Source organism: Medicago sativa, chromosome 4 (genome assembly GCF_051527215.1).
Source record: "Medicago sativa cultivar Bolivia chromosome 4, Bolivia_mono, whole genome shotgun sequence".
Classification (NCBI taxonomy): Eukaryota; Viridiplantae; Streptophyta; class Magnoliopsida; order Fabales; family Fabaceae; genus Medicago; species Medicago sativa.
The window spans coordinates 10,348,834-10,374,764 of record NC_140752.1 but is presented as its reverse complement, the minus strand read 5'-3'; the positions used below and the strand labels follow the sequence as shown (position 1 = coordinate 10,374,764).

The window sequence follows — 25,931 nt, the reverse complement described above, 5'->3', positions numbered from 1 at the left end:
CCCTTAATGGTGATGGGGCTCCGGGTCCAGATGGCTTCGGTGGGCATTTCTACCAAACCTTTTGGGATATTATTGGCGATGATGTGGTGCATTTGGTTGAAGATTTCTTTTTGAATGGTATACTTCCCGCAAATCTTAATTCTAATATGATTGTTCTAATTCCGAAGATTCCTGGGGCTAACTCTATGGGAGACTACAGACCTATAGCTCTCGCAAATTTTCAGTTTAAGATAGTTACAAAGATTGTGGCGGATAGGCTTTCTATTATAACCTCTAGGATCATTTCTGCTGAGCAACGGGGTTTTGTGCGGGATCGAAATATTTCAGAGTGCATCATTCTTGCTTCAGAAGCGATAAATTCTCTTGATCGGAAACAATACGGTGGTAACATTGCTCTCAAAGTTGACATTGCAAAAGCATTTGACACGTTAGATTGGAATTTTCTAGTATTGGTGCTGAACAACTTCGGATTCTCTAGTGTGTTTGTTAATTGGATTCTGGAAATTTTAAAATCAGCTCGCCTGTCTATTTTGATCAATGGGAAAGCGGTGGGTTTTTTCAGTTGTTCTCGTGGAGTTCGTCAAGGAGATCCTCTATCTCCTCTTCTTTTTTGTCTAGCAGAGGAGGTGCTTAGTAGGGCGCTCTCGGCTTCAGCAGCAAGAGGCCGCCTCATTCCTATGTCTTACTGCCGTGGTACTACTCTTCCAACTCATATATTATATGCCGATGATGTCTTGATTTTTTGCACAGGTTTAAAGAGTAATATCTGAGAGCTTCTTAATATTTTTAATAAATATTCAGCTGTGTCGGGTCAGATTGTGAACAATGCTAAGAGCCGTTTTTTCACGGGTAACATGTCTGTAGCTCGTAAAAATATGCTTGCTGGTTTGTTGGGTTTCAGTGTTGGGTCGGTTCCTTTTCTTTATCTTGGGTGTCCTATCTTTCAAGGGAAACCGAAGGTTGCTCATTTCAGAATGATTACCGACAAGATTAAAAACAAATTAGCTACTTGGAAAGGAAACATTCTATCAATTATGGGCAGGGTGCAGCTTGTTAAATCAATAATCCATGGCATGCTTGTCTATTCTTTCCATGTCTATTTTTGGCCTAGACGCTTGCTGCGTTTGCTTGACACTTGGATCAAAAAATTTATATGGAGTGGCGATGTGCTTACTAAAAAGGTTTGTACCGTTTCGTGGAGTGTGATGTGTCGTTCTTGGGAAGAAGGTGGGCTGAATCTTAAGCCTACGAGATTGATTAATGAAGCGCTTATTCTTAAGTTGTCGTGGGATTTAATGGCAGAAAATTCACAATGGTCGATGCTTTTCAAAAGGCGCTACTTTTCAAATGGCAGGCCTCTCTTACGTTATTTCAAATCGTCGGTTTGGTCGGGCATCAAGTTACACATAGGTACAGTTTTGGCAAACTCTTTTTGGATTATAGGAACGGGGGAGAATGTTCATTTTTGGACGGACAATTGGCTTGGTGAACCGATTGTAGACTTGATAAACATTGATGTCGAGCTCCACAGACATCTTAAAGGGACTGTTTCGGAAGCTATTGTGAATGGTAATCTGGTGGTGCCTCATTCGCTTGCTGGTCTTGGGGATATGCATGATCGTATGAAAAGCATAGTGTTGCCGAAAGGACAGCTGCAAGATGTCTTAATTTGGCCTTCCGCTACTGATGGTAAATTGAATTCCAAGCTAGCTTTCTCATTTCTTCGTCCAAGGGCCCCTACGCTGCCTTGGGCGGCTTCAATTTGGAGCTCTTCAATTCCGCCTTCCCATTCTTGTATTTATTGGAGACTCCATCATGGTAAAATGCCAACGGATGAGAATATTAGAAGTCGTGGCTGCTTTGTTGTGTCCATTTGCAATTTATGTATGAAATCGGAGGAATCTTCCGAGCACCTTTTTCTTCGATGTCCCTTTTCAACGCAGCTTTGGCAATGGATAGGAAACAAGCTGAACCGAGTTATTGATTGCTCCTCTGTCGAATCTATTCTATCGTGTAGGTCGGTTCATTGCTCTTCTCAGGTTTCGGATATTTTTTTGGCGGCTATTTTACACACGCTTCACGCTATTTGGTGGGTAAGAAATTCCTTGCGGTTTTCTTCTTTGAATCCTTCGATTCATTCCGCCAAAATCCGTATACACTCCTTCATTGCAATGTCTGGAAATATTTCAAAGGGTAAGTGTCTTCCTTCCGATCTAGCTTTTCTTGACACTTTTGCGGTTTCCCCTAATTGTCGTAGAGTCAAAGATATTATTATGGTTCAGTGGAAAGCTCCTACAGCTCCTTGGATCAAGGTCAACACCGATGGCTCTGTCATTGGTGACAATGCCGCCTGTGGGGGGCTGTTTAGGGACAGTCTTGGTACTTTCCGCGGTGCTTTTTCTTGCAACATTGGCTCACAATCTGTTTTTTATGCGGAGGTGCTTGCAATTATTATAGCCATTGAGTTTGCGGCTAGTCATGGGTGGAGACAAGTTTGGGTTGAGAGTGACTCCTCTACTGCCATTTTGATTTTTTCGAAACCTCTTTTGGTTCCAATTATGTTACGTAACAGATGGTACAACGCTCGACAGTTGGGCATTCAGGTACTTTCTTCTCACATCTTCCCGGAAGGGAACTATTGCGCAGACAAGCTCGCTACTATGGGACATTCCTTGGTTGGAGAAATTTGGTTGGATTCTCTTCCTGCTGATCTCATGTACGAATTCTTTCGTGACAGATGTAGTCTTCCAAATTACAGATTCCCTTAGTTTGTTTTTTTGGTAGTTTGGTTGTATTTTTTATGTGCCTTGTATTTCTTTTTCCTTGAAGGGTTTTGGTTTGGTCCCCCCTCCTTTTGTATTTTTCCCCCTTTTTTTAATAAAAAATTTTCTGAGGTAGGCGGCATAGGATGGAGGTCTCTCGGGGTGCCAACCTAGTTGGGATGTCGATGATGCCGCTTAATGCCTGTCCTATCTCCTGGCTTATAAAAAAAAAACACAACATAATATGATTTCTTTAGTTATAAAAATCAACTCATCTATTTTTGGGTTTATTTCAAAGAAATCTAAGCAATTAGTTATGACTACACGGTCCTCATATTTGGAACATCATAGTCTAGTTAAGGTTGCTTGGGTGTATAATAAGTTAAATTAGTTAATAACAATACTCACAAGCCCTAACACTATAGAAGATCAATTTTGTGTGGCTGACTCTAATTTTTTGAAAATATCCAATATTTGATTTTCAATTAATAATCAATTTAATCATAGACAGTATTAATTTTAAAAATAATAGAATATAAACTATTTCTATCAAATAAAAATTTATATTATTGGAGGATTGAGACATTGTCTTGGACTCTTGCTGGCCGACCTGATTGTATAGTAGGAGAATTATTTTCATACTAGAAAACAAAAGGGTGTAGTCTAGTGTCAAAGGTGAGATTAGTGCATAAATGAATGCAAGACATATATAAATAACCATTAACCACCATTAGTCACATAATGTCTCATGTCTACAACTGAAAGTAAATATAGACAGCAATGAGAATCACATTAGTTTCATTCCTTCTTTGCTACTACAGCATATATCTCAGTTTCCAAATTTTTGTTACCTCTGCCAAATGCCTTGAGGATCAACAATCATTGTTGCTTCAATTAAAAAACAATCTCACATTCAACCATGAAAGTTCCACCAAACTAAAATTGTGGAATAAAAGCACTGCTTGCTGCAACTGGAGTGGTGTTACATGCAACAATGATGGACATGTTATCAGCCTTGACCTGAGTGACGAAAAGATCGATGGTGGATTTAACGATTCAAGTAGTCTTTTCGGTCTTCAACATCTCCAAAAATTAAACTTGGCTAACAACTATTTCAATTCTCACATTCCATCAAGAATCAAGAAGTTGGAGAATTTGACATATCTGAATTTGTCAGAAGCTAGCTTTGTAGGGCAGATTCCGATTGAGATTTCGCAGCTTACAAGGTTGGTTACTCTTGATATCTCTGTACTTGCACAGTCAACAATAACACCACTTAAACTTAAAAATCCAAATCTGCAAAAGCTTTTCCAAAATCTCACCAATATTAGGCAACTATATCTAGATGGGATAAGTATAACATCTGGAGGACATGAATTGAGCAATGCTTTGTTGCCGTTGCGTGACTTGCAAGAATTGAGCATGTCTTCCTGTGATCTATCAGGACCTCTTGATTCTTCCCTAACAAGACTACAGAACCTATCGGTCATTATTCTTGACGGGAACAATTTTTCATCTCCGGTGCCGCAAACATTTGCTAATTTTAAAAACTTGACCACCCTAAGTCTTGCATTGTGTGGATTGACCGGTACATTTCCACATGCGATCTTTCAAATTGGAACACTATCGGTTATTGACTTATTTTACAACTACAATCTACACGGCTTTTTTCCGGACTATTCAATGAGTGAATCTCTTCAAACAATTCGAGTGAGTCACACAAACTTCTCTGGAGCATTACCTGACACTATTGGAAACTTGAGGAAATTATCTTTTTTGGATCTTTCTGATTGTCAATTCAATGGAACACTTCCAAACTCATTGTCAAACCTCACCCAACTGAGTTACTTGTATCTGTCTTCTAACACTTTTACCGGTCCAATGCCATCCTTTGACATGGAAAAAAAACTCACCAACTCATCATCTTCTCACAATGAAGGATTGCATAACCTTGTCACCATTAACTTGAGCAACAATTCTATCACAGGTAGCATTCCTTCATTCCTTTTTAAACTTCCACTGTTAAAGGAGATTTTGCTTTCATTGAACCACTTTAGTAAACTAGAAGAATTCACAACCATGTCTTCCTCCGTATTAAACACCCTCAATTTAAGAAACAACAATCTATCAGGACCTTTTCCAATATCTGTCTTGCAGCTCAAGTCACTTTCTGTCCTCGATCTTTCCTCTAACAAGATCACTGGATCGCTGCAGCTAGACATGCTTTTAAAGCTCAAAAATTTAACTACATTAGACCTTTCATACAACAACTTATCGGTCAATGGAAACGTGGCACATGTTGATCTGTCTTTCATTCCCAACATTACCATTCTAAAATTGGCACACTGCAACTTGAAAACTTTTCCTACTTTCTTGATAAACCAAACCACATTGATCCAAGTAGACCTTTCAGATAACCAAATTCAAGGAATGGTACCAAATTGGATTTGGAAACTGCCATATCTAGAAGCCCTTAATATTTCTCACAATCTTCTCACTCATTTGGAAGGACCTTTGCAAAATCTCACTTCCTACTGGAAAATTCTTGACCTTCATAATAACAAACTGCAAGGACCAATACCTTTTTTTCTTGAATCTGTTGAATATTTGGATTACTCTACCAACAAATTTTCTGTTATCCCAGAAGATATTGGTAATTACCTATCTTCCACATATTTTCTCTCTTTTTCCAACAATAGTTTACATGGAAGCATCCCTGATTCTTTATGCAATGCTTCACAGCTTGTAGTGCTTGATATTTCTTTCAACAACATTTCTGGAACAATTTTACCATGTTTAATTTCAATGACTAGTACCCTTGATGTATTAAATTTAGGGAAGAACAATCTCACTGGCCCCATACCGGATATGTTTCCAGTTTCTTGTGTTGTAAGGACTTTGAACTTCCAAGAGAATCTCTTACATGGGCTAATTCCAAAATCTCTCTCCCATTGCTCATCATTGAAGATATTGGACATTGGATCAAATCAAATTGTTGGTGGTTTTCCATGCTTCTTGAAGAACATACCAACACTTAGTATCTTGGTTTTGCGGAACAACAAATTTCATGGTTCCGTAAGATGTGCACTTTCACTAGCAAATAAACCTTGGAAAATGGTTCAAATTGTGGACATTGCTTTCAACAATTTCAATGGAAAACTATCTGAAAAATATTTCACAGCATGGGAAAGAATGATGCATGATGAACATGATGATGTATCAGAATTTATCCCCACAGTGGAGGCATTCAACCCATATTATCATGATAGTGTGACAGTTTCCAATAAAGGTCAAGATATGAATTTTGTTAAAATTCTAACAATCTTCACAGCCATTGATTTCTCATCAAATCTTTTCGAAGGACCAATCCCAAAGGTGCTAATGAAATTCAAAGCAATCCATGTTCTCAACTTTTCAAACAACAATCTCTCCGGTGAAATTCCATCAACAATAGGAAACTTGAAACAGTTAGAGTCCTTGGACCTCTCAAACAACTCATTGGTTGGTGAAATTCCCATGCAACTTGCAAGCTTGTCCTTCCTTTCATATTTGAACCTCTCCTTCAACCATTTGGTTGGAAAGATCCCAACAGGTACGCAACTTCAGTCATTTGAAGCATCTTCGTTCGAAGGAAATTATGGTCTGTATGGTCCTCCATTGACTGAAAAACCAGATGGTATAAGGCAAGACTTGCATCGACAAGAAACATGTGAAAGGCTAGCTAATTCAAGTGACTGGAATATTTTAAGTGTGGAATTTGGATTTGTTTTCGGGCTCGGGATTTTGATTATTCCCTTCATGTTTTGGAAGCAATGGAGGGAAGATTATTGCAAACTTTTGGACACAATTCTCTGCAGGATTTTTCCTTGGATGCATGTTGAATATGTAAACCACAGAGGAAAGTCATTCACAAGTTTAAGGTGGTAGTGACATTAGTGACTAATGAGTGTGCTAATTAGTAAATTAGTGTTGTTTATTTCCAACTCTGTTGTTCTATATGTAATATATACTTCTTTGTGGTGATATCTGTTCTATTAAATTAAATTTAAATAAAATAGTGTCACATGGAGTTGAATTAAAAATTTATGAGTTGAATTATAACTATGAAGTAGGGAAATCATACATTTAGACCTGGATCAATTTGTTCGAAGGAAATCAAATCAAATCAAATCAAATCAAACGAGGAAATGAGGTTGAGCCCCACAATTCTGAGGATAGACTTACTATGTCATTCTATGAGGAATGGACAGTAATAACTGTCACTAGTGATGAAAATGATGTTAGCATGTACGAGCTTAGTTATCTTCAACATGTGATCCTAAATTTTGCTCAAGTTTATTACCAAGACAGTGACATTCACAATAAAATGTCCATGAATTGTGTTGGTCTAATTTATTACTGCCATTGATTTGGATGCAAAAAGTTTGAGGGATTAATACCTGAAATGCTTTGACAGCTAAATGATGTCTATATACTTAATCTATCACAATGTTTTCTCAGCTAGCTATATCCCATCATCTTTTGGAAATACTAAGCCCGGTGAAAATATTTTATATTTTCATTTCATTTGTTAATATAGAGATAATCCTAAAAGTTGAATCATTGGATATGCTAATCAAAAACTTCAACTAAAAAGTCAGGCTTAGCTAAGCACGTTGAATTGTGGAGTTGAGTTAACCATAGACTAAATGATCAAGTTTCGTTATACATGGTTAAATTGGCCAAGTGTAATAAATTAGCACACCGAAATTGGACCAGGAAAATCGAACCTGAAACCTTGAGAAGAGCCCACTCCAAAATCCTAAGTCAACTACTAGGCCAACCCCAAATAAATTGATATTGAATTGATTTAGTGGAGGATAATTAACGAATGTGATATGAATTTAATTGTGTGGAGGATAACTCTCAATGGAATAAGAGATGGTGGAAAATTTTCTGGCACTCGAAAAGGACTTGCAGGGTCAGGAAGGCCAGGGGCCATAGGGAAGTCGCTGAGGGAGTTTTCCACCGAGAGATTAACCACAGGTAAGCTTTGCAATATTATTATGATTATAATTTTTTTTCCAAGTAATCACAATGTTATTAGTATTAGCATCTTTTCATGTGATAAGAGAAAGATAGCAGTAAAATTACTGGTGTTACATTGATATATTATTGTAGTCCAAACTCCTAATTATCATTAAGCAAAAATTAGTCAAACAAAGTTGATGTATTTGATTCAAATCTCAGACTAAATATATCAACTTTCTTTAATCAATTTTCGCGTATATTTGAGACGGGAGAGAATATTACACCACTAATTATCAATTACCAATAATGAAGCCATACCTTTGAAAGTTAGCAATACCAATAATGAAGCCATACCTTTGAAAGTGAACAATTCCCAATTTTGTTTTTTTCCTGAAAACTTGTAATATTATAGTACTAATTGTTTTTTTCCTCAGACAGCTTCACAACTTGTTTTTATCCTCACTGTCATGTTCAATAATTATTGTTAATAGATAATCATTGAAAACAAATAATTTACCATATTCATCTTCCTAGAGCAAGCATTAATATATATCTTCACTGTCCAAACTTCGATTCATTTCTGTTCTCGCACCTGCAAAATGGCTGATGTTTTACTTGGAACTGTGATTCAAAACCTCGGTTCCTTTGTTCGAGAAGAGCTTTCGATCTTTTTGGGTGTTGAAGAATCAACCCAAAAGCTATGTGGAAATCTCACTGCAATTCGGGCTGTCCTCCTAGATGCTGAAGAGAAGCAAATAACAAGCCGTGCTGTGAAAGATTGGCTGCAAAAACTGGCTGATGCTGCTCATGTTCTTGATGATATATTGGATGATTGTTCAATGACATCAAAAGCACATGGAGACAACAAGTGGATCACCCATTTCTATCCTAAGAAGATTTTGGCTCGGCGTGACATTGGAAAGAGGATGAAAGATGTTGCTAAAAAGATTGATGTTATTGCTGAAGAAAGGATCAAGTATGGATTACAAGTGGGAGTCATGGAGGAGCGACGACGTGGAGATGATGAATGGCGCCAAACTACTTCTGTCGTCACTGAATCAAAAGTATATGGAAGAGATCGTGATAGAGAGAAAATTGTTGAGTTTCTTCTACGCCACGCTATCGATAGTGAAGAACTCTCTATCTATTCCATTGTTGGTGTTGGTGGACTAGGAAAAACAACACTAGCTCAAGTCGTCTTCAATGATGAAAGGGTAAATACACACTTTGACTTGAAAATATGGGTGTGTGTTTCTGATGATTTTAGTATGATGAAAGTCTTGCAGTCCATAGTAGAATCCACCATTGGAAAAAATCCAGATCTCTCATCTTTAGAATCAATGCAAAAAAAGGTTCAAGAAATTTTGCAAAACAAAAGGTATCTACTTGTTCTTGATGATGTGTGGAGCGAAGACCAAGAGAAATGGAATAAGTTCAAGTATTCTTTGGAACATGGAAATGGAACGAAAGGTGCATCAATTTTGGTCACTACCAGACTTGACATTGTTGCATCCATCATGGGAACTTATCCTGCTCATCATTTGCTAGGCTTATCTAATGATGACATCTGGTATTTGTTCAAACAAAAAGCTTTTGGAACAGATCGAGAAGAGCGTGCAGAGCTTGTGACAATAGGCAAGGAGTTAGTGAAAAAATGTGTGGGTTCGCCTCTTGCCGCCAAAGTACTGGGAAGCCTTTTGCGCTTTAAAAGTGAGGAACATCAATGGCTTTCTGTAAAGGAAAGTGAATTTTGGAATTTATCTGATGATAATCCTATCATGTCTGTTTTGAGACTCAGCTACTTTAATCTGAAATTATCACTGAGACCATGTTTTACTTTCTGTGCGGTTTTTCCTAAGGATTTTGAAATGGTGAAGGAACATCTGATCCATCTTTGGTTGGCTAACGGTTTAATCTCTTCCAGTGGAAATATAGAGGTGGAGCATGTTGGTCATGAAGTATGGAATGAATTACATGCGAGATCATTTTTTCAAGAAGTCAAAACTGATAAAAAGGGTGATGTTACATTCAAAATGCATGATTTAATTCATGATTTAGCTCAGTCCATTGCAGGAGAAGAATGTATGGCTTTTGATGATACAAGCTTGACTAACTTGACTGGTAGAGTTCACCATATAAGTTGTTCCTTTATTAATTTATATAAACCATTCAACTACAACACCATCCCTTTCAAGAAAGCTGAATCTTTGCGAACTTTTCTTGAGTTTTATGTGTACTTTGGACAGTCGGGTTCTTTGCCATCAATACCTCCTCTTAGAGCATTGCGTACAAGTTCTTCACAACTTTCGACACTAAAGAGTTTAACACATCTGAGGTACTTGGAAATTTTTAGAAGTTCCATCAAGACTTTGCCTGGGTCTGTTTGTAGGTTGCAGAATCTGCAAATACTAAAACTTGTTACTTGTCCTTCTCTTTCTTGTCTTCCCAAAAAATTGACACAGCTACAAGATCTCAGGCATCTTGTGATTAAAGATTGCAATTCATTAGTTTCAATGCCTTCAGAAATTGGTAAGTTAACTTGTCTCAAAACTTTGACCACTTTCATTGTCGGTTTGAAGGAGGGGTTTGGTTTAGCAGAGTTACATGACTTACAACTAGGAGGCAAGCTACACATCAGAGGCCTTGAGAATGTTTCAAGTGAATGGGATGCTAAAGAAGCTAATTTGATTGGTAAAAAGGAGTTAAATCGCTTATACCTGTCATGGAGTAGTTATGCTAATTCGCAAGGTATTGATGCCGATGTTGAGCGAGTACTTGAAGTCCTTGAGCCTCACACTGGTCTCAAGGGTTTTGGAATCGAGGGCTATGTGGGAATACATTTTCCTCAATGGATGAGAAATACTTCTATTTTGGAAGGCTTGGTTAATATTACATTCTACAATTGTAAAAACTGTCGGCGACTTCCCCCACTTGGTAAATTACCTTGTTTAACAACTCTTTATGTATCTGGAATGAGAGATTTAAAGTACATTGATGATGACTTATATGAACCTACATCCGAGAGGGCATTTATTTCATTGAAGAATTTAACTCTACGTGGTTTACCAAACTTAAAGAGGATATTGAAAGCTAAAGGAGTAGAGATGCTAACACAACTTTCCTACTTTAGAATTTCAAGTGTTCCCAAGTTGGCATTGCCGTCCCTTCCATCTCTTGAACTCCTTGATGCTGGTGGAATAAACTACGAGTTATTGACTCTCTTTTCTGACTACCATTGCAATAACATTGTGGATTTATTTCCAAAGGGAATTATGGGTAATATGCATAATCTTAAATTACTTATTATCGTAAACTTCAAAAAACTCAAGGTATTGCCTGATGATCTACACTCTCTTTGTGTCCTTGAGGAGCTTCACATTTCAATGTGTGATGAACTTGAGTCTTTTTCGATGCATGCGTTGCAAGGTTTGATTTCTCTTCGAGTTTTGACCATTCATCGATGTGTTAAATTAATATCCTTGTCAGAAGGTATGGGAGACTTGGCCTGTCTTGATAGACTTGTAATTCGAGGTTGTCCACGACTTGTTTTACCAAGTAACATGAACAAGCTAACTTCCCTTCGTCAAGTGATAATTACGTGCTCCAATGGAAACAGCAGGATATTACAGGGCTTAGAAGGTATCCCCTCCCTACAAAATTTGACTCTGACACACTTTGATTACCTGCCAGAATCGTTGGGAGCCATGACTTCCCTGAAAAGAATAGAAATCATTTCATGTTCTACTGTAAGGTCGCTACCAAATAGCTTTCAGAACCTCAAAAACTTGCACGCATTGCTTATCGTTGGATGTCCTATGTTGGAGAAACGATGCAAGAAAGGTACCGGGGAAGATTGGCAGAAGATAGCTCACGTTCCTTCGTTGGAGTTAACTACAGAAAAAATATACTTTAGTAATCTTCTCAATCCCATGCTTTTTTCATCTTGCTCTTTATGTATCTATGACACTTTTGTTTTATCACTTGTCCGATGGCTGACACTTGCACGACACCAACATATGTAGTTACATTGAATCACTTCTATTTTCTCAAATTATTATCAGATAGTTGTGTCAGTATCATGTCTGATATCCATGTATGAGTCAATGCTTCATAGATCTTGTTTTTCTCTCAAATGTATGATGATTTCTGACATATTGGAACTCTTAATGCAGTGCGTGATTATCCAAATTGGAAGGTGGGAATGCATTTGTTGCGCCGTCGTTATCAGGCTCTCGATATCTTTTCGAAGGATGAGTTTAAATGTATAGTTGATGCATTCTGAATGAACTTAATGGCATATATAGATAAGACTCCTACATTGCCAAAAATGGTGAGCACTGAGAAACATATCTTTCTCCTTTCTTTATAAAGCAATGAAATTTTTCATTCAAATAATCAAAACTCAACAGCCCAAGTACTGTAATAATTATCTACTAACTGTCCCTATAATTATTCATACTTGTTCTACAGAAGACTTCTATGCAATCAGGTATTAGTGTCCAAGTTTACATGTGAGGAAGAGTAGGAACTATCCGCAATACATTCAATGCAATATTTTATTTTGTACACATTCAATGCAATGTTAAAACTTTAGATATACATTTTTGTCTAATAAAAGTAATATTGTACTGTCTCGTAAGGTTAACTCAGTCAATAGGAATATTACATATTATATGTAAGGGGCGCGGGCTTCGAACCTAGGCATCCCACATAATGGTAAATCAGCTCATAATATTGCTTTAGAGGTTGAAGTTTTTCCAGCATAAAGTTGACCTTCGAAGGCACATAAATAATATATGTTCTATTAAATTTAAATAAAATAGTGTCGCATCGAGTTGTGATGACTGATAGAGTTTCATTTGAATTAAAAATTTATGAGTTGAATTATAACTATTAACTATGGAAATCATACATTTAGACCTTGATCAATTTGTTCCTATGTGTTTTCTCAAAGGAAATCAAATTATCAAATGAAAAATGAGGCTGAGTCTAACAATTCTGAGGGTAGGATTACTATGTCATTCATAATAACTGTCATTAGCAATGAAAATGATGGTAGTATGTATGAGAGTTATCTTCAACATGTAATCCTTAATTTTGTTCAAGTTTATTACCAAGAGAGTGTGACATTCACAATAAAATATCAATGAATAGTGTTGGACAGCTAAATGATTTGGATGCAAGATAGTAGATGGATTAATACCTGAAATGCTTGGACAGCTAAATGATGTCTATATACTTAATGTGATAGAGGTTGGTGATGTGACAAGAAGCTATGAAGTAAGGACACTCCTCAGATTACGTATGTCCCAGTGTCATTTTGTCAAATTATTATCAGTATCCGTGTTCGTGTCGTGTCCATGCCTGTGTCCATGCTTCATAGATAAGAAGATAGAGATAGAGAGAAAATGAAGTGTTGAATGAGTGTATGAAAAGTAAAGACGTATGAATATAAGTGTTCTTTCTTTTGTACTTTTTAGTTCACTTTTCTCCCTCTATATTTGTTGTCTTATAAACTAACCCCTCTTTGATACAGTTCATTCATCTTCCATTATTCTCTTCTCTCTAACCCCACCACCATGCCTACCCAACACTTCCTCACTTTTTTCTTCTTCCTTCTCTTCTCTTGGAACATTCTCACTTCAACTTCATCACCGTCATTTGAAAAAGAAGAAACTTATGATTTTGTTCGTTCAATAGACCCAAAATTGTTACACCTAAACAACAAAGAAAAACTAAGTCATTTCAGATTCTTTTGGCATGACATCATGAGTGGAAAAAACCCTACTTCAGTTACAGTTGTACCACTACCATTGAAGCTAAACACAAGTACTTCTTTTGGTTTAGTCAACATTATTGACAACCCTTTAACTTTAGGACCAAAAATGAGTTCTAAGCTTGTTGGAAAAGCTCAAGGGTTCTATGCATCTGCATCAAAGGATGATTTTAGTTTGTTCATGGCTATGACTTTTGCTTTCATTGAAGGAAAGTATAATGGTAGTACCATTACTATCTTGGGGAGAAATTCTGCTCTTAATAAGGTTAGGGAAATGCCAATTGTTGGTGGTACCGGACGTTTTAGATTTGCAAGAGGCTATGCTCAAACTAAAACTTATCAATATGAAACAAAATCTCAAGATACTACTGTTGAGTACAATGTTTATGTTTTTTACTATTGATTGTTAATTATTGTTGTTGTTCATGTTATGTTTATTTCAGGATGTGTTTGTCTTGAAAAAAAATTATGAGATGCTTGTCTTAGCTTTTATTATGTCTATGTATGGTTCATTGGTGTTAGATTTGGATTTATCGCGGTTATTAAATTTTATAATTTGTATGTTATGGTTATTTCATGTAAGTCGTTTGGTAGAGATCAAACGACTCTAAATGTAGTTCGACAAATAAAAAACTTAGAGCTTCAGTTGTCTGGTAATCATCATCGGTTGAGATTAATACAATGATGGCTAATTGCATCAAATCCATTTCTTTCTTGTTTTTTAGGGTTAGAGGACTTGTTGATTGAGAAGCTTTGTTTTTCTTGTGGAAATCCATCATTGTCCACTCGTTAGTTATGGTGTACTATTAGTGATTGATGTTATAATTGAGATACTAATTTTGATCTTGATTTTGATTAATGATCACACGGACATTAATTAAATTGCTCAACTATATTACTTGAATTGCCCTACTATCAAATGTGCACCTACTCATAGTAATTCATTCTTTTATGCATGTCATAATCTAACCTCAAATGTACAGTGCATTTCATTTTCTTTTACTTTTTGTGTTCATTAATTAGCTCATTAGTCATTATATAAAGAAATGAACATTCATAATGGCAAAAAAACCTTTGATTCGTCTTTATCTATGATGTATTGCTGTGGTCACAGTTGAAGAGTAAAATCTCATAGCAAAGAAATCAATTCAATTGCTATACTACATAATGCTATGAAGGTGTCAAAAGAAAAAAATAATAATAATAATTCCTTCTTCTATTTCAAAAAATTTTGCTATACTACGTCATGGATATTTGATGCTTCAAACATTTGTATTTGTATGCAAGGGGTGTTGTGTTATTTTTCAACTAGTGTGTCCTTATGACAAAAATATGTTACATCACTTCATGCAACAAAATGTTTCCTGCATAATTTAATTTTAAGGAGAGTGTTGTAAGTAAGTATATGGTGGTAATGCATAAAAGTGATTTTAGACATTTGAATTTTAAAATCCGGACATATAAAAAGTCCATGTGTAAAAATTCTTATAAGTATTCTGCAATTTCATATTTTGAAATTCAAATTTGTTAAAAATCCTGAAAATGCATTTCACTACAAGAGCGATTCGAACCATGTATAGGTCACGTTTGGATTATAAAGTTCATGTGTGAAATAGATTTATTTTACTATCCAGATTTTACGATGTTGGAAGTAGGAAAAGAATTTCACATAGTTTGAAGTTGTTCATGGGGTATATATAGGAAATTGTTCTTCCCCCTTTTGTTTTTACTCATTCACATTTTTATGTGAGTTAACTCGCGTTGAAAAATGTCTAGCATGAGTTAACTCACATTGAAAAAGTCGAATGTGATTTAAATCATGTTTGACATAATTAAGGGAATGAGCAATTTTAAAAGGTAGAAAAGCAATTTTTGTATATATACTCCAACGGGCTTGTTGCTTGAATGTTTGGGCTTTGTCTTAAGGTAAGCTTTTCTAGTCCAATATTATTATGGTTTTAATAAGTGAGTATTGCTCTTTAGGCTTTCATTTTTACTCTCATCCACCCTAAAATTACCAAAATACTTTTAATGGCAGTTAACTGCCGTTTTAAAAGACTTTTAAATTGGTTATATTGATTTAAAAAATGAACAGAACCACTCTCAAAAATGTCAAATGGCACTTAACTGGCGTTGAAGAATGGATCAACATTTAAGTACCGTTCGAGGAAGCTTATGAGTAATTTGAGAAACCTAAAGAGAAATTTCCTTAATAAGTAAATTTGATCTTGAGCAAAAATATAAAAGTAGGTCTTAGTCGGATACCTTTTTTTTGTAAATAAAATAAAAAAACAATTGAAATTTAGACATTCAATCGTTGGGTCTCGGATTTAAACCCGATTAAAAAAAATTAATTTAACAACAACGACATTATCACTTGTCAAAAAGAAACAACGACATTATCAATTAACATAAGTCTTGTAGACTTTCTTGTCAAAAAGAAAAGAAAACTTTTATAATAATTGTTTTTTTTAATCAAAACAATTTGCAAAACAATTTGTCTTAAAACAATTATTTTAAGAGAAATTCGAGATATTTAGAAATTAATATTTTCTATTTTTATAATAATTGTTATATTTGCAAAACAATTTGTCTTAAAAGAATTATCACTATACATCACTTTTGATAAAAAAAAAAAAAAAAAATCATACATCCCTCCCTCCGATCTCATATTGTATAAATAAAAAAATAGCTTTTGTTATCACACTAAAACTTCTTTTATCAATCCTCCCTGCGAACGGCGGTATCACAGTCGCGTCACCACCTCCTTTCCCTTTTTGGGGTTGTTAGAGCAACCGTCGGCGTGTGCAACTGCCACGGTATGCTTCGTGATTCTTAAAACTCCTGGCTAGCGCTTTTCTTGCAGATCTGGATGCTGGTTTCACGAGTTAGTTTGAAAAGCCGTCGTCGCCTTACTCTTGGAGGTGATGGTGGTTCTGTTATGTTTGTTCGATTTTTGAGAAAGATTGATAAGTGCTAAAAAGTGTTAATTTCGTGTTATATTTTAAGCACTTTTTGTTACTTGTTTTGCAAGTTATTGAAGGAAAAGCCGAGAAATTAGCGTTAAATGCCTTATTACGCTTTATATATCTTACTCTATCCTTTTATGCAGAAATTTACCCCAAGACACTGAGCAAAGACCAAAAATCATGAAAAAGTGCAAATTAGCAAAAGCTGGTTTTGAAGAATTCGCTATTAGCGTGTTCCACGCTATTAGCGAAATTGGTCCAGAGAGGTACGCCATTAGCGTACCTGGAGCGAAGCAGAAGCTGGGTTTGAAGAAATACGCTATTCGCGTATATTACGCTATTAGCGTAAAAGCTCCAGAAAATCACGCTATTAGCGTGATTTGGGCGAAGCAGGGCAAAAGGAGCAACGTGGCAGAATCTCATTGGCCACCATTTAGGCCGACCTACTTCGCTAATAGCGTATATGTTGCTATTAGCGTAGGTGTAAAAACTCAGCCCTTTAAAATAAAAGTTTACCTCTCTTTTAGATTTTTACTATTCCATTAGATATTATGTTAGATATTATTTAGATATTATGTTAGATATTATGTTAGATATTTTGGGCTTGATATAATATATATTATTAGAAGTTCATTAGAATTGGAGAGTAACTTAGTTAGTTTTTTTATAGCTTTTCTCTTAGTTTTCATTGTAATATCTTAGAGAGAAAATAGGGTAGATCATATGAAGTGAGAGTGATTTTGGAAGTTGGATCCTTATTCCTTTGTTGAGACATCACAAGTGTAATGGTTCCTTCCTTTTCAATCCATCCTTGCAAGGCTTCCATGATGATGTGTAGCTAAACACTCTTTGTTGGGATGAGAGGTACTTGATTCTTGCTAACATGTAATCTTTTGATCTTGCAAAATATGATTCTAGCAATTTATATTCAATATTGTTGTTATTCTTGTGTTAATGCTTTCAATGAGATTCAAGATGATTTGGACACAAACTCTTGAATCTAGAGCTAGAGTAGCAATATATCTTAGGTTATATCATTCTTGACAAGTTCGTTAATCTTGTGATAATCACCATAATCAAGAGTTAAATGCTTTCGGATACTTAATCAGGCTGGACACGGTCGATTAGGTTATTCGATCGACTTTGTTATCGTTTAAGGGATTTGGACACGAATGTTTAAACGATACCTTAGAATTAATTATATCGCTTTGGACACGAAGGATAGTTTAGAATTGATTGTGATAATGTTGTTTATAAAGCTAGAATTCGTATGGATCATTAGTTTATGTGTGACGCTTGGTTAAGAAACGCTACTCCTAACAAGTTTCAATCCTTATTAATCTCATCTTTTACTTTTTGCATTTAGTTAACATAGTTGTAAATTCAAACAAACAATCACCCTTTTTACTTAGAATGATATTTGATGTTGAAATATCCGTGATGTCGCACTAATCCCTGTGGAGACGATACAAATACTTATCTTGTTTTTGATGCAAAACTACTTCATCAAAATGGCGCCGTTGCCGGGGATTGGTGTTTAGATATCATAGATAGAACGATTGATTTATTGTTTTAAGTATTCGTACATATTCCGTAAATATTTTTCTTTACTTAATAGTTGTTACCACTAACCCCTCTTTGATAAACAAAGAAAAGTTTCTTGTTAGTTGTTTCCATTTCAGATCATCACCTAGACAAAATCATGGCTGATCATGGTTATAACAACTTCTACACTCCACCCGAGTATGAACCATATCAACAGCATCAGCAATATCCTTTTGAAGATGAACGAATGACCAATGTGGAAAATACTTTGAATATCTTCATGCAACAATCCATGATAAACATGCAAAATACCAACCAAAGATTGAGGAATTTATCAATTCAGTTGGAGATGATTCAAGCTCAAATCATGGATAACCAAGCCAACATTCAATCCAATCACGGAGAACATGAAAATTCATCAAATCTGTGTGAGGAAAATGGAGAGACTGTTGAAGAAGGTGTTGATGAAAATGAGGAAGATGCAATAGTAGAGGAATGTGGTGCACCACATGAAATCGAACTTCCTCAAGTAAAGTCATTTACTGAAGAGGACAAAACTGTTGATATTGGAGAAGCAATGAAGGTGACAGAGAAAAAGGAACGGTTACTAATCAAGGAAGACTTAGTGGAAGCAAGGGGGAAGAAAGTGAGCAAGGCTGAAATAGACCGGGTCATTGATGAAATTTGCGCCTTGTTCAAATCAAAGTTAAGGAGGACATGGACTCCACATCATCTGTATCTTAAGTTCATGGAATTCCTCCCGAAAAGAAGAAATACAAAGGATGATGTATTGTCCGTCTCATTTTGGCCACCCTAACGAAAAAGGCGTCGAGCTAACGACGTTAAACAAGCGCTTGTTGGGAGGCAACCCAACTTGGTAAGTTCTCTTACTGTTAAAATAATGTGTTAGCACTTTTGGTTAATTTAGTACTTCATATTATTGTGGAAGTCTTTTGTATCACTCTTGCTTAATTTTCAAATCTCAGATGATTGGTAATGATTCATAGTTGTGATCAAAAGCGCAAAGCCAAGGTACAAGTTTCCAGCTTTTCTAGGTTTTTACTCGAATATGGAACGGGTACTTTGTGTAAATTTCATGTCATTTAGTTCTTCGCAATAATGTGTTTGTTTGTGAACCACTTAGTTCTAGCCTAAAAGTGAGGAAACCTCAAGTGTTTGTACATATGCAAGGAGACCGGATTCATTGTTTAACTCGATTGTGTTATTTTAAATCCAATAATTGTTTTGAATTGTGTGAAGGCATGGAAGTGATCAAGGCACATTTTTTGTTAATGAGTGAAACATACTTGACCACAAATAGCCTACTTTGTGAGAAGAGCGAGTATTTGCTAACCCACTTGAGCCAAATGAATCGGAGTCCTCAATTACGAACTGTCAATTCATAAGCACAATGCTTGATGAATTTGCCTTTAAAACTTTTCAATATCCAGTTCATTTTTGACACACTTTAAGACTCTGATATGTTTTTAATTATTGAACCCTAAACCTTCAATGTTTATTTGTCTCTTTTGCCTTAGAGTAAGGGAACATTCAAATAGGGTGTATTTTGATTCAAGTTGGGGAGAGAAGGTAGATGTAAATCTTTTGTCAAGTATAATGGTGTAATTTTATCTTTGATCAAGACAACATGTTGTTGTAAATATAAAAAGAAAAGAAAAACAATGTGTACATGAAAAGAAAAAGAAAAAGAGAAAAAGAAAGAAAAATCCAAAAAGAAAATAAGTTGTCAAGATCAAAGTTTGTCATGTTTAAGCACCAAGGGTTTGTGATGATTGGTAGGAAAGATTGTGGATTTTAATGGTTGATACAAGAAATGTTTCTCTTTGATAGGCTTTTTGATTTCAATTGCCCCACATATGACATTTCTTTTGTAGCCAAGCCAAGTTATAACCCTCAAAGACCTTTTGATCCATGTTTTCATGCCTTTTGAAATGATATTTGGATGGACACATAACTTGATTGGAATGTTAACTTGATTGCCGGATGTGTGTTCATAACCCTCATTTTTATGTTTTCAATTGTTTATCTACTTTCAAAGAAGTGTGTTAGGTGTGGTTCGTGAATAATTATATTATTGTCTTGAAATATTTGATACGAACTTTGTACTTAGGACTCATCTCATGTTGGTAGTAGAATTTTAGATTAGTTGGAAACTTAGACTTGCCCGCGCATTCACTTTTAAATCATTCGTCTGAGAAAGTTTTCAAAACCTTTTGTACTTGTGTCTTGTCATTTACTTGTTTGATCTTTTGTTTGAGGACAAACAAAGAGTTAAGTTGGGGAGAGTTTGATAAGTGCTAAAAAGTGTTAATTTCGTGTTATATTTTAAGCACTTTTTGTTACTTGTTTTGCAAGTTATTGAAGGAAAAGCCGAGAAATTAGCGTTAAATGCCTTATTACGCTTTATATATCTTACTCTATCCTTTTATGCAGAAATTTACCCCAAGACACTGAGCAAAGACCAAAAATCATGAAAAAGTGCAAATTAGCAAAAGCTGGTTTTGAAGAATTCGCTATTAGCGTGTTCCACGCTATTAGCGAAATTGGTCCAGAGAGGTACGCCATTAGCGTACCTGGAGCGAAGCAGAAGCTGGGTTTGAAGAAATACGCTATTCGCGTATATTACGCTATTAGCGTAAAAGCTCCAGAAAATCACGCTATTAGCGTGATTTGGGCGAAGCAGGGCAAAAGGAGCAACGTGGCAGAATCTCATTGGCCACCATTTAGGCCGACCTACTTCGCTAATAGCGTATATGTTGCTATTAGCGTAGGTGTAAAAACTCAGCCCTTTAAAATAAAAGTTTACCTCTCTTTTAGATTTTTACTATTCCATTAGATATTATGTTAGATATTATTTAGATATTATGTTAGATATTATGTTAGATATTTTGGGCTTGATATAATATATATTATTAGAAGTTCATTAGAATTGGAGAGTAACTTAGTTAGTTTTTTTATAGCTTTTCTCTTAGTTTTCATTGTAATATCTTAGAGAGAAAATAGGGTAGATCATATGAAGTGAGAGTGATTTTGGAAGTTGGATCCTTATTCCTTTGTTGAGACATCACAAGTGTAATGGTTCCTTCCTTTTCAATCCATCCTTGCAAGGCTTCCATGATGATGTGTAGCTAAACACTCTTTGTTGGGATGAGAGGTACTTGATTCTTGCTAACATGTAATCTTTTGATCTTGCAAAATATGATTCTAGCAATTTATATTCAATATTGTTGTTATTCTTGTGTTAATGCTTTCAATGAGATTCAAGATGATTTGGACACAAACTCTTGAATCTAGAGCTAGAGTAGCAATATATCTTAGGTTATATCATTCTTGACAAGTTTGTTAATCTTGTGATAATCACCATAATCAAGAGTTAAATGCTTTCGGATACTTAATCAGGCTGGACACGGTCGATTAGGTTATTCGATCGACTTTGTTATCGTTTAAGGGATTTGGACACGAATGTTTAAACGATACCTTAGAATTAATTATATCGCTTTGGACACGAAGGATAGTTTAGAATTGATTGTGATAATGTTGTTTATAAAGCTAGAATTCGTATGGATCATTAGTTTATGTGTGACGCTTGGTTAAGAAACGCTACTCCTAACAAGTTTCAATCCTTATTAATCTCATCTTTTACTTTTTGCATTTAGTTAACATAGTTGTAAATTCAAACAAACAATCACCCTTTTTACTTAGAATGATATTTGATGTTGAAATATCCGTGATGTCGCACTAATCCCTGTGGAGACGATACAAATACTTATCTTGTTTTTGATGCAAAACTACTTCATCAAAGATGCCGGAGCCACCTCCTCCTGCGGTGGTTATTGGTTGGTGTTCTACCGATTTTGGTCAAAATTCAAGGTTGTTGGGTTGCGAATCCATCAAATTTGGAATGTGTCATCGCAACAAGTGGTTCGGTACATGGAATTGCTTCTGTGTTGGCAGACAATTTCATTTACCTGATACGTTTTGGTTGTGCTTCGTAACAGGTTTTAAGGCTAGAAATGGTCATGTCCTGTTGTCCGTTGTTGCTGCGATTGGTGGGTGCGGGTGTAACCGTGTTGGCGGTGCTCGTGGGACTCGGACTCGTTGATTGACCATCCCTCGATCTCGCTTTCAATTGAATTTGAGTTACTTTCTGTTGGATTTGGCTAGAAATGGCCGTGAAGCTTTCCGTCGCAGCATAATGGGTTTGTGGACGTGGGGATCCGTATCCGTGTTGGCGATGGAATCTCCCACCTTCACGAAGTTTGACACTATATAATTTGGGGATGTTTCAAAATCCGCATCAGTCTCTGATGTTGGACTGTTTGTCTTGAAAGAGACGCTTTGCTTGTTGCTGTCGCAAGGAGCTGTTGGTTCTTGGTTCAATTTCGTGTTGACGGTTGGTCCATACACCATAAATTAGGAATCCACCAATGTTGTTTTGATTTTTTTTTTTGTATTACCCGATTGGGTTGGCATACACTTTGTGTGGATTGACTGGGTTAGGTTTATGTCCCCCCAGTTTTTTTTGTATTTATTTTTTCCTTTTTTTAATAATATTTATATGAGCGCCTGACATAGACTGGAATCTGCAAGACACTCCAACTCTGTTGGACTGTCTTCTATTCCTTTTTTATGTCGTTGGACTCTTGGCTTATCAAAAAATAATCCTTAAAAAAAACACCACAAAAAAAAAATTCTTCAAAAAAAAACTTCTTTTATCAAAGATTATCACTCTTCTCCCTTTTAAAACTACTCATTTCCTTAATTTAACAGGAGGTAACTCACGCTCGACATTTTTCAACGAGAGTTAACTCACGCTAACACTTTTAAGATCGACAGAATCACTTTTTAAGTCGGTTCAAGTGTCACTCACGCTGAAAATTGTTGAGCGTGAGTTAACTCATGCTGAGTTAAAGGAATGAGTAATTTTAAAAGGGATAAGAATAATTTTCTTTATCAGATGAGAGGAGAAAACCACACCAAAACGTAACCTTGCTTTGGGCCGACCCAAATTCCTAAAGAAATTTCTCTTCTCACTTCTTAAATTTCTCCTAGACTTACCCAAGCGGCAATTTAACTATCGTTTAATTTTTTAGCGGAAGTTAAGTATCGTTTGACACTTTTTAAAACAGTTCAATCACTTAAGAATGTTGAACGACACTTAACTACTACGGAAAAGAAGTTGAATAAAAGTTAATCGTCAACGACAAACGACAAATGATAAAAGAAGATTAATTTAAAAAATGAGAAGAGTAATTTCCAATCCCCAGTTGCTATGACAGTGACAAGTGTGTTAACACACTGCTCCACATCTTTTGACTTTGTTGTTTGATTGCCCTGAAAATTGCTCAAAATATGAAAGCCCCAGTTGAAGGATTCGATTCTGCTATAGTACAACATCTTATATGTTGACAAAACTCTTGGTCTGATTTTAAGGAAGAAACCGACAAGAGAAGAAGGCATAGATACATCAGTTTTTTTTATAGGAAATTCGTTTCCCTAATACAAAATTAATTACTCAATAAAACAAATTATTAGATGGTACATTTCTTTCAGTTAGCAATTCACATTAGGAAAAAAAACTCAAATGTAGTTCATTGCGCTTATTTTTACTTCTCTCAAAAAGAAAGGAAAAAAAATTATCGTGTGACATTAAAATTTGAGTTTAATTTATACAGTCTAAATTTGAGTTTCGGACACCGACGAGTGTTGAACATCGCAACACGCTAGTCTAGCTGGTATCCGTGCTTCGTTTTTCATGAGTGCTAGAAAGTTGATTTTGTAAAGCAACGAAGTTCAAAACTTCAAATCCCATTAAAGAACATTATAAAATGGTTATTAATATCATTTCAATTACTCCCTCCATTTTTAATTATAAAATCATTTAAAAAAAAAAGTGTTTATCTCTAAATATAAGATCATATACAAATTTCAAAATGCATGCATTACTCTTTTTCAAAATATAGAGTATTCACATTCTCAATTTGGTAAATTGAATCCAAAATACTAAAGTAGGAGGAATGTGGCTACCCAATAGAAATCCGATGATATCAAACTATTAACTGTGTGATTGTGTGAATACATTTACTCAATATAGTCTAGCCTTATAGCAAGCCCCAATAATTGTAGATTGATCCTAGCTAACTTTAATGTTCCATATCTTCCAAGCAAAATCAAAAGGCATCACAGCTCAATAAATTCAAATTTGTTTGCTTTTGTAAAAGTCCAGATACTTGTATCTTCGATCCTGCATAAGCTGTACTTCTCATGTGATTCTGATCTTATTTGTTATGGTAGGGACAAAATAAAATTGTCATGGAAGAATCTTGAAAAGAATGTCTCAATTTTGCTTAAATTAAGGGATACTCTTTTCAGGTCACAAGAATTCCTATTTTATACGATTGTACACTCTTTACTTCTATTATATGACTTTTCTATTCTGCCACTCCTTGTTACTTGTTCTCTTGTTAGTTACTTGCTGTATTTGATAGTAAAACAAGAAAATTGGACAGAGTTGTTATGTGGCTAAATACAAATATATATAGATATCAATTGAACACTTGAAATGTACTTGAAGTGAATACAATCAAGAAAATTAGGGTTTAGTATGTATATGTCATATCTTGATAATAATCTTAAGATATGTAGTTATAGCCCTCTTGGGCTTATGTTGGCTGACCTGAGTCCTAATTAACTTAAGTCTCAAGTCAAGAAGCGCACGTACTAGATGTATGTAGATGCTTTGGCCGAATATTTAGCCACAAGATATGAAAATGGCGGTTTCGATACTAAGGGCAAGGGCGTACCCTAGAAAATGCCAATAAGCCTTGTAGAGGGCTGGCGAGCCTTTAATAGAATATTGATGGTCCAAAAGCCAACTTTGTTAAGAGTTAATTATCTTAGATGCTTAAACAATATAATAAAGACATTTGTTAACATTTTTCATTATCTTAAACTTATACTACTTGTTCATAATTATTACCGATTAGCATAATCTTTTTAGTTTTACCTGAAATTGTGACATCTTTGTTGTAAACGAAGGTTCAATTAATTATTGTGCTGAGTGATGGAATAGCATTCAATAATTATGTACACAACAAACTTGTATTACAATTAAACTAAAAATTAAAGTGGGTTGAAAATTTAAATATTTTTAAACATAAATGATTAATTAAATACAAAAAGTAAATAGTAACTAATTTAAAATTTTAAATTAAATGACCCATGATGCAGTTTTGTCTAACTTCAAAAATCTGAACATGACAAATGTGATATCTTATAAGCACTGAAAAATAAATAGGAAGAGTGGGTTAATTTGCTGAAAAGTTTCATGTGCCATGTGCATAATTTTGTGTGAGTGTATTTTCTTTTGCTTTTCATATTTTGTTTTTATTATATGCTAAAAAGGCATAATCTGAAAGAATGCAAACTATCTACAGTGACATTATTGTTTTAAATGTAAAAGGCAGTTTGTATTACTATATTTGCAATCCAAGCTGGGATGGATGAGTTTTCTATCTCAAATAGAAAAAGCACTATAGAGCAATTAAAAAACAATTAAAAGATAGCTAAAGAGAATTAGAACACCTAAGGCCTTTTGAAAGGTTGATGATTAAAGGATTTTTAATGGAATGATGATGCTAGTGAGTAAGTCAAAAGTGATTCTGGTATATTTAATCAAAGAAAGGTACAAAAAGGAAAAGTTTATCGTAGTAATTTTTTGAATCTAAGGGCTGCTTTTCCCAAGCATGTGTGTTTTATCTTGGTTTTCGGGTGTCAAACATTGATTATGTTTGAACCTTTTAAACCGGTGATATCTTATTTTTTCTTGGGAAGGGAAAAAGTAAGCAA

The 25,931-nt window shown here is 35.2% G+C and overlaps 3 protein-coding genes and 1 pseudogene across 6 annotated transcripts; all 4 read left to right on the top strand.

Annotated features, from left to right (window-relative positions):
* Window positions 1-3,506: 3,506 nt before the first annotated feature.
* On the top strand, window positions 3,507-6,825 carry LOC146926203 (receptor-like protein 6). The gene has a single exon (XM_085758577.1). It carries the CDS (start codon window positions 3,543-3,545, stop codon window positions 6,687-6,689), a length of 3,147 nt encoding a protein of 1,048 aa, XP_085614703.1. The 5' UTR covers window positions 3,507-3,542; the 3' UTR covers window positions 6,690-6,825.
* A 1,379-nt stretch (window positions 6,826-8,204) lies between these two features.
* On the top strand, window positions 8,205-12,369 carry LOC146926202 (disease resistance protein RGA2-like). 3 transcript variants are annotated; one of them, XM_085758580.1, is made up of 3 exons: window positions 8,269-11,684; window positions 11,945-12,102; window positions 12,243-12,369. In XM_085758580.1, the coding sequence occupies exons 1-2, from the start codon at window positions 8,372-8,374 to the stop codon at window positions 12,052-12,054; spliced, it is 3,423 nt and encodes a 1,140-aa protein (XP_085614706.1). In that variant the 5' UTR covers window positions 8,269-8,371; the 3' UTR covers window positions 12,055-12,102; window positions 12,243-12,369. The 3 variants fall into 3 exon arrangements, with proteins under 3 accessions (XP_085614704.1, XP_085614707.1, XP_085614706.1); XM_085758578.1 differs by having other exon boundaries at window positions 8,205-11,684; window positions 11,945-12,338; XM_085758581.1 differs by lacking the exons at window positions 11,945-12,102; window positions 12,243-12,369 and having other exon boundaries at window positions 8,267-11,878.
* A 524-nt stretch (window positions 12,370-12,893) lies between these two features.
* Window positions 12,894-14,250, top strand: LOC146926201 (dirigent protein 19 pseudogene; annotated as a pseudogene). The gene has a single exon (XR_015034044.1). The product of XR_015034044.1 is annotated as a dirigent protein 19 pseudogene (transcript).
* A 3,372-nt stretch (window positions 14,251-17,622) lies between these two features.
* LOC146926200 (uncharacterized) lies at window positions 17,623-20,917 on the top strand. Its single transcript, XM_085758576.1, has 2 exons — window positions 17,623-18,939; window positions 20,517-20,917. Exon 1 carries the CDS (start codon window positions 18,220-18,222, stop codon window positions 18,877-18,879), a length of 660 nt encoding a protein of 219 aa, XP_085614702.1. The 5' UTR covers window positions 17,623-18,219; the 3' UTR covers window positions 18,880-18,939; window positions 20,517-20,917.
* Window positions 20,918-25,931: the final 5,014 nt, after the last annotated feature.